Here is an 8,830-nt window from a genome sequence, read left to right on the forward strand (position 1 = left end):
AAGACCACAGGATAATTTGAGTTGGAAGGGACTGCAGGAGGTCAAAGAAGAGTCAGACACAAAACCAGACGAGGCTCCTCAGGGCTTTATACAATCCAACTTTGGATCCAGATGGATCCAAACAGAGTTTTGGAAGTACACTGGTTTAACAGAAAACACAGTCTATCTCCAGATCACAGCTGAGTGCCAGAGTGGTATAACAAATCTCTCACTGTCCTATTTCCCAGTAGAGATCTGATTTTGGTACAGTTCTCAGGCTGAGATCTAGGTGCTGGAAGAGGTGGCCCAGAACAGTAATTTATACAATACATGGAAATACTAATAGTTGTCAATGTTTCTGGAATTCAGTCTTCAGATGTATTTGGAAATAAAATCAGATTCTGAAGCAGTGACATTAATTCCTAGTCCTCACCTCACTTCAGACACTTTATGCTTTAATGCTTTGCCTTCATCCAGCTCTAGGGTGCCCAGAGTACACACCACTGAAGGGTAGGACACACACAGCTAAAAGCTTTCCTGCCATTGTAGGATCCACTTGGTTCAAGAAAATTCTCAACATGCCAGTTGTTCTCTCATGAATCTTTGAAGAGTTACTGGTCAGAAAAATGAATTTCTTGACAACAACAAGAGAGAGAAGACAGATTTGTCTCTCTAAAAGACTGGAAAAAAAAATTCTGTAGTTCAGACTTCTCCTTGTAGATTTCCCTGCTTTTTAATTTCACATATTAATTTCTCTTAGGCCATTGTAGGGAAAGGAAAGGCTTGAGGACTTATACCAAGACAGGCGGACGGGGTTAGAGACATCCAAGTATTGTGATGCAGATATCCCAGAAAATGGTTATACAGAAGGAATAATTAATTCTTCAGTCAGAAGCAGTACAATGGGAATATCCATTACAGTTTAATTACAAAACAATTTTTAAACTTACAACCACTTCTGAGTCTTTTGGATTTTCCATGAGCAGTTTCCTCTAAGCAAAAAAGTCATAAGCGGTTACTACATTTGGTTTTAGACTAATGCTGTAAGATTTTTGATTTCACCCAGATTATTAAATTCCACCAAAGTGCTCCTGCAGCACACAAAAGATTGTCTGAATGCAGAAGTATGTGAGGTTTGGTTATTAGTGAGGTTTGGTAAGAAACTGAAAAGGTGTGTGAATCACTCTGAAAAATGAGCAGGGAAGAAATTGGGCTTTCATGCTTTTCAGCAATGATACAGGTGGCAGGTTTGCCTCCAGGACATTACCTTGTACTGGAAAGCCACAGCTATGTAATTTCTTAGCTAAAGTGGTAGTCACAAGTCTGCTAAAACCCTTTCTCCGATGCTCTGGAAGAGTATAACTATGAATCATGGTGGCAAACTGGTCTGTCAGGCTCCAGGAGAGGGGATACCCCTTGTCATCTAAGACACAGGCACTGGGGAAGGAGCAAATGAGGTTAGCAAGGTACTTCTCACACCTCGGATTGCCTCCTCTCGACCAGGTTTTGTTGAGCAGGCTGGAATGGGAGATGTCCAGGTAAGCCAGGGTGAATTTAGGATCCATCCTAAGAGAGTACAGAAAATAGATTAGGAAAAAAAAAAAACTGTGCCTCACACTCCCCAAAATACTACACTAGATTTAAAACCACTTTTTCCAGCTGAATGGGCTTCCAGGTCTATATTAGAAAGGGGACTCAGAGACCTGAGCTCATTAGGCTGGAGTTTTGTGAATAACTGTAGAGGGGAAGGATGCTCCATTTTAGGTCTTTGTTTATACAGGCTCCTGAATCCACACAACACATTCTAGAGATTCTAGAGATGCCCTATTCCTTACAGAAAAAGTGAACATTGTTAAGGAAGACAAGTAGCCCCAGCGTCATATAGCTGGCACAGAGTGGAAAGGGTTTGATTTCCAGTCTCGCATCTTCCAAGACCCACAGAGTCTCTCTGGATTTTGAATCCACTACTTATAAATTTATCCCAAGAAATAATGGAGCCTTCAGTTCCCCTGCTCTTCTGCTCTGATGTCAGACAAATCTCACTGGCAGAAGAAATGTAGAAAACTTAGAAAGTTTCAAGCAGTTGTGTAAAGCACTCTTGTGAAAAACAAATTTTTTGGAAATCCCAGATCTATCTGCCAAATCTAAGGAGCACAGGAAATGACACAGGAAAGGAGGCCTGTGGAGCTCATGTATACATCCAGAGACGAGGGGATGGGGACTATTCTGAAATATAAAACTGCAAAAGTGATAGATGTAAAAGAATGACATCGGTCAGTTTTAACTTTCTAATTATTTCCTTAGCAAGTAATTCCTCGGTCAGATTTTTAACCCAGTCAAAGAGAAAGCCTAGCAGTCTTCCTATTATTTGTTATGTAAATATACTTTCTATAAATATATTGTAATGACATTGATAAATGATATGTTGTCCTTAGACATACTGAAGTTGGACATCTGGCAGCGTGTCTGGGTCTGAGTGGATTACCATCCGGAAGGAGGATGCTTTCACATCTACCTGCTTAGATAAAGCAACAGCTCTGGATATTCCACAGATTCCATCCTGGAGCCCTGGGTTTACAAAGATGAACACTGAGGTACTTAAAAAAATTTTTTTTTTTTAATAAAGTCCACTATTACACTTTTTACAGAACTAGCCATGTACCTGAGATCTCCAAAATTATAGAATACACTCAAATATATACATGTATATGTGTGTGTGTAATACATAATACATATATTCTAAATAAATACATTATTGTAGAATCATACAATATCCTGAGCTGGAAGGAACCCACAAAAATCATTGAATCCAGCTCCCAGCTCCACACAGAACCACCCAAAACCCTATGTCTGAGAGCATTGTCCCAATGCTTCTTGAACTCCAGCAGGCTCGGTGCTGTGACCACCGCCCTGGGGATCCTGTCCCAGTGCCTGACCACCTCTGGGTGCAGAACCTTTCTCTAACCCCCAGCCTGACCCTGCCCTGTCCCAGCTCCATGCCGTCCCCTCGGGTCCTGTCGCTGTCCCCAGAGAGCAGAGCTCAGCGCCTGCCCCTCCGCTCCCCTCATGAGGGAGCTGCAGGCCGCCATGAGGCCTCCCCTCAGCCTGCTCTGTTCTGGGCATAACAAACCAAGGGACCTCAGCTGCTCCTCACGCCTTCCCCTCTAGGCCATTCACTGTCTTTGTTTCCCTCCTTTGGACACTCTCTAATAGTTTTATGCCCTTTTGAGATTGTGCCGCCCAACAACACACAAAGTGCCCAAGGTGAGGCCTCAGCAGGCAGCAGTGTCTGCGTTCAGCTTCCAAGCACGGGCTCTCATTAGACTTCTAATTACCACATTAACTACTGCTCAGCTCAGTCTGAGCTGTAACACAAACAAACGAACAAAAATCCTACAAAAGCAATAGCTTAGAACTTGTGTTTTGTATAAGTACAAAACAGCTTTATGCAGAGCAGAATGGCAGGATCCATACTCCATTAAGACTTTTTAAACCAACAAGTTAATCCATTCTGTTTCCTTTAAACCAAGTAAGGACTATACCTTGAATCTGAAAAATTTGCCCCCAGTTGATGGCATTTGTGTTTTCCAGTAGCTCCTGGTAAGCCTGTGGCTCCTTGTAGAAAACTGCATGTGCGTTAGTATAATGGTCAAAGTCATCTGTCTTATTATGGGGAGAAAAAACACAGAATTAAACATTCCTTCCTTTCCACACACACGCCTTTCACACTGGAATCCAAACTCACTGAAGAGTAACCCCTGAGATCCATCAAATGGTTGGAGCTTCACAGTGGATTTTAATAGGACATCTTCCTTGGTGGTTTTAGTAATAGAAACATCTATTGCTCTCCATAGTGTCAAAAGTAGCAGAAAGCAGCGATGGAAGTAAGCCTTTATATAACCAAGGCACAATAACCTAGGCCTGGTGGCAGTTTCTTGAAGCTCTTGCTGAATTCATTGTTCAAAACCCACCTTTTCTACCAGTTGTCCCAACACCCACACTGTGTTATTTGGTAACCAACATCAACATGTTTAGACTGCACATGTTCTGGTAAACAAAATAGCAGCAATGCCTGTTCTCTGCCCTGAGTTGAAATAGCACAGTCAGTGCACGTCAATACTGTTAAATCCTCTCAGTCTCCAGAACAGGATGGCAACAACATCCAAACCTGGGGATCATCATTGACCTGTGCTGACTCCTGCACTGCTGGCCTAGGAGCACTGGCTGTCCCAGACAGCATGCCAAGGATCTAGAACAGGCAGCACTCATAGTACTTGATGCGAGACCACACCAACAGGAGCCTGTCTCCTAGCCTGGGGTTGGGAAGGCACCCACAAATTAATGCACCTCAGAGACTGTTTTATAATGGTGAACAGAGGGGGCTAAGGCAAGGCTTCTCCCAGCTTCATTTTAGCACTGCCTGTTCTGGACTCCAGGAGGACCCGTCCTTCACTTTGTAGCTGTATCTGCCCCATCACAGGCTCATTAAGGCTCTTTCTTTCTGTCTGCCTGTACAAAGGCTAGAGAGACAAAAGAATCCTGATAAGGCTCAGTCAAGTGCCATGAGTGCAGGTAAAATATGTCCCTGCATAAGCTGTGCAAGTTATTCTGCAGTCAGTGTGATCAGGATGCTTACAATTACTTAGAGCATGTACTTCACAGATAAGTTTGGTTAGGCTATAGTCACTAGTCAGCTTGCTTCAGGAAAGAGCAGCACTCCCTGGAGTGGGCTTTGCTCTTGCACCTACCTGCATTTTATGGTTCCCACCCTCTCTGGCTACATGCTTCCCAGATAAAGCTCTCCGCATTCACAAAGCTCTCAGAAACAAACCTAATAACATGTATATGTACCTGCCTTTGGGGACGGGTGATAACAGCTTTGAAGTCTGGCCATGAATCTACCACCACCTCCTTCCTGAAGGGGTTTCCTCTGTTGATGTTCATCACAGCTCCATAAACCTGTAGGATGAAAATCCAAGAGAAGTAAGACAGCTTGAGACATACTCATATGGCACCTGTGTTATAAACTGCGGAATGTACCAGCAACACAGAGCTGAAAGCACACCTTTAGATTTTCATATACACACATTTATCACATAGATTGACACATTCACATCAGACATTATCTATCATGAAGATAAATCATTGTGTAACTATGGCAATCTTAATTACTCTGGAGGAGATTGGAGATTTGGAGGGACAGGTTTGCTTCTTCCTTTCTTTTCTTAAATACATAGATTTAGTTCAGTAAGTAGGGCCACATGGATATCTCAGATGTAGTCATATAAACAGCAGCTATCAGTCAGACCAGAAGAAACACAACCTTCTCCCCAGAATATTGATTCTCAGATAAATGTCCCAATGTGCTGATGGAAGTACCACAGAAAAGAACAGATCTGTGCTGTGTTACCTTGAGGGACACAGGAAAACTCCACCTTAACATTTTCTCCAGCATCTGCAGCTTTGTGGAGCAGTTGAGCACCAACATCTTCCTTACAAAGCTTCCTGAAAAACACACATGAGGTGTAAGAGTCACTCAGAAAAGCAGCAGTGTTGGGTAACAAGTAATTTCATACCTGCTAATTTCATAAAATGTGGTAGCTCCCACAAGTCCCTGGTTTCTTCAGAAGATGGATGTAAAGAGAAAAGCAAGATGGGATGGTGTTTCACAGAAGCTGGAGTCAGAAAATCTCGGGCGTAATTTATTATCCAGCACCAGCTTTTGTGCAACATCTGCCAGGTCAGTTATAGATAAGTTCACAAAGACATCTTTCTCATATGTCTGCCACCAAAAACTACCACAGGGAGGTGAGAGAGGAGGGAATCCTTACCACCACTTACCACCAATTTTTTAAGCCTAGGTATAACTGAACTATCTTACTAGCTACTAACTAGTAATGAGTAGCATGTTGATTCAGCCTTCAACATTTTAGGTTGTGATTTGGGACAATTCATCAGGAGATACTGCGAGAATGACACCCACAAATCCTACATGGGAAACAGCTGCCTTGCCTTGGTCATTTTCTTTCTTTCCAGTTTTGCTGGGAATCCAAACCAACCCATACAAAACAACATAGCTACAGCCTGTAAAAGAGAGAGAGAGAGAGAAGCAAAAAAAAAAAAAAAAAAAAAAAAGAATTTTATCTTAAGTAAGAGACCAAGAAAAGAGTTAAAATCTTAAGGCTTTCCAGAAGTACCACATGCTTTAGCCTCTTTTCTACCTCTTAAATGTGTTTCAACTCATCTAAAAAACATCTCCCTATGCTGCATCAATCTCTCTTTGCTCCTTGTCCTCTTTCACCAAACATAAAAAAAGAAGCCCATTCTCTGATCACATGTGCATATCTGCTTTTCTTACTCTCACACTCACATCTTTTCACCATAGTGAAAGGAAAATTTCCCTCTGTGTCATAACAGTGCTGTGTCAGTACATGCTATACCTAAAAGCAGAACTGGCATGAGTTGAGTACATGGCTACATTTACAAAAGGACAGTTCCTACAGCTCAATGTGTGGAAATACTTTCAGATTGGAAATAAATATTGCACAGATAGACCACCAGATCACGTACCTTTCAGTCTTGTAGCTCGTCCTTCTAAATTGCAATAATAAGCTTGAAGTTAGGAGACAGTAAAATTCATTTACTTTGTTGCTGCTTCTGCATGGGGAAAGACAGCATCCTTGAACAGAGTCTTAAAACTAAAATACAATTTTCTTTATCCAAAAGCTTAATTCTCTCTTTCCCTTGAGAAGCATGGAAATAAAAACCAGAACCAGCTACACCTTCTGTAAGCGTAATTAATGAACTATTAAAAGGCTTGCGCAAGAGTACTTGAGCAGGGAGGGCTGAACCAAATAACCTTCAGAGATCCCTTCCAACCTCACCCGTTCTGTGGTTTTATAGGCTCCAGCAAGAACACTTTTTTTCTTTTTTTTTTTTTTTCTTTTTCATTAAGACATTTAATCTTTGTGCTGATAACAATGAATGATCTGCCTTGCATATATGTATAATTAACATTCTCAGTGGTAGTGAAATTAAAGTGGTCATTTCTCATTCTCTGTGTTAAACTTCATAGCATAAGGGAATTAAGAACCTGAGCTAAACAGAGATGTGTCAGAGAGAAGAATCAACCTAGGTACACAGCCCCAGGCATCACTTGAGGCAGCACTCATTTACCCTGACATTTTGTTAATTCCTCAGTTCAGTTTGATGATGCTAACCCATGTTGCCATTTTGATTAGGACTTGATAACTTATACCACAAGGTATAGAAGAGTCTATGGAATAAGGAACGTGAAAGTGTTATGGGACAGCTGATGCAGAAAGATGCTTTACTTGAGCACAAGGCAGTGTTGATATGGGATATGGTTTGATATCCCTGCTAAATCTTAAGAAATCTGAGGTTTGTGACTTACCCACCTGAAGCCAAGGTTTGAGTAACTGAAGTTTCAGAAGCTTCCAGGTGTCACAAAAGTGACCCAGGATGTTCCGCAACCAAATAGGAGACAGGACTCTTGGGTAGATTTAGTTTGTACAAAAAGTTTAGTCATTTTCCCGAGAGCCGTCCTGAATCAGGGACACAAGGAGACACATGCATGCTAAAATGTGTAGTATCTTACATACAGTTTGCAATAAACCACCATGCAAACACATCTAACCATATCATTAAACCAATCCCAACTCCACAAATCACCTTCCCACATTTTCACGCACAGCAGAGCTCCTGGCACAGGTCTTCAGTTGGCTCCAGTCCTCCGTTTCTGTCTCTCCAAGACCTTGCTCTTCCCCAGAGTTGAAGCTTTCACAAAACAGCGCTTTTGGTGTTTTGTCACATCACTGTTTTGTTGCTCCTTGCACATCCTACTAAAGGGATCAGATCCCAGAGTGGTCAGCCCTCTGCTCTCACACAGGTTCACAGCTACACACCCACTGGTCAGTGGGGGAACTGTTCTATGAGAAGGTTCATCAATCCAAGCCAGGAACTAAACTGATCATTCTGCAACTCTGCCCAGGGGTATCTGCCATCAATTATTTGAGCTAACCCTCCTAAAAATCAGATTTTATGTTCCTGTTTAACTTAGACCTATTTATGTATGCACAACAGCCCCAAAGTGACAACATCCACTGTCAGTCAGCTGTAAATCACCAAGTGCCAAGCAAATAATAATAATTCTAAAAGTGTTCACAGAGTTATAGCAACATGGCTTATGAAGTGCAAAATTCTCATAATAAATTGCTCACAAGTAGATAACCTTTCTGTAAGGAGGGGCACATCTTCATTTCACAAATTTAAGATATCTGTCATATGGAAAAAAATCATTATTCTGAGTTAAATTACTTGGGGGTAGTGGTTATGTCTGTAAGCCCTCCCCTAGTAGAGTGATCCAAAATTTAAAAAAGCAGATTAGGTATTGAGAAATATTTCTCTTGTGATTGAGTATAAAGCAAGCAAATACTTAGTCTGGTATTCCTTCTACATAGAACAACTAGAGAGGCTTTTAATCTCTCATAGGAGAATGGAGATAATTACCACATTTCATTAAGAGTATCACTTGCTTGTAAGCAAAAGAACCAAGAGGTTGTGTGGCAAGTCAGTTGAAAGAGCACTGCTGGCAATCCAGCCGACAAGCTGGCAATAGAAAGCACTGCATAAATGCATTGTGTAAGGGAGAAACTCTACCTTGGAAAAATACAGATGAAAGTGCACAGGGAAAAGAAAATGAAGTCAAAGATCTTTCTCTAAAGCTGCAGAATATCTGGCAAGTAATGAAATATGAGACAAGTTCTCAACTTGGAGATTAGAACTTGGCTCTGTAATGTTCTTACCCACTTTCTCCAATGACCTGGATAAA

The 8,830-nt window shown here is 41.5% G+C and overlaps 1 protein-coding gene across 1 annotated transcript; it reads right to left on the reverse strand.

Annotated features, from left to right (window-relative positions):
- Nucleotides 1-877: 877 nt before the first annotated feature.
- Nucleotides 878-5,679, reverse strand: GLYATL3 (glycine-N-acyltransferase like 3). The gene is made up of 5 exons (XM_038177766.2): nt 5,390-5,679; nt 4,819-4,938; nt 3,522-3,642; nt 2,421-2,547; nt 878-1,545 (listed from the first exon to the last, which is right to left on the reverse strand). The coding sequence occupies exons 1-5, from the start codon at nt 5,465-5,467 to the stop codon at nt 1,122-1,124; spliced, it is 870 nt and encodes a 289-aa protein (XP_038033694.2). The 5' UTR covers nt 5,468-5,679; the 3' UTR covers nt 878-1,121.
- Between the last annotated feature and the right edge of the window lie 3,151 nt (nt 5,680-8,830).

Source organism: Anas platyrhynchos, chromosome 3 (assembly GCF_047663525.1).
Source record: "Anas platyrhynchos isolate ZD024472 breed Pekin duck chromosome 3, IASCAAS_PekinDuck_T2T, whole genome shotgun sequence".
Classification (NCBI taxonomy): domain Eukaryota; kingdom Metazoa; phylum Chordata; class Aves; order Anseriformes; family Anatidae; genus Anas; species Anas platyrhynchos.

What these genes read in the sequence shown, in the direction of transcription:
- GLYATL3 (XM_038177766.2), bottom strand. Translation starts at nt 5,467, where the DNA reads ATGTTGGTGCTCAACTGCTCCACAAAGCTGCAGATGCTGGAGAAAATG. An exon ending in GTTTTCCTGTGTCCCTCAAG is followed by an intron (nt 4,939 to 5,389) that starts GTAACACAGCAC and finishes TTCATCCTACAG; the next exon opens with GTTTATGGAGCTGTGATGAA. An exon ending in CTGCCAGATGTCCAACTTCA is followed by an intron (nt 1,546 to 2,420) that starts GTATGTCTAAGG and finishes GTACTCTCTTAG; the next exon opens with GATGGATCCTAAATTCACCC.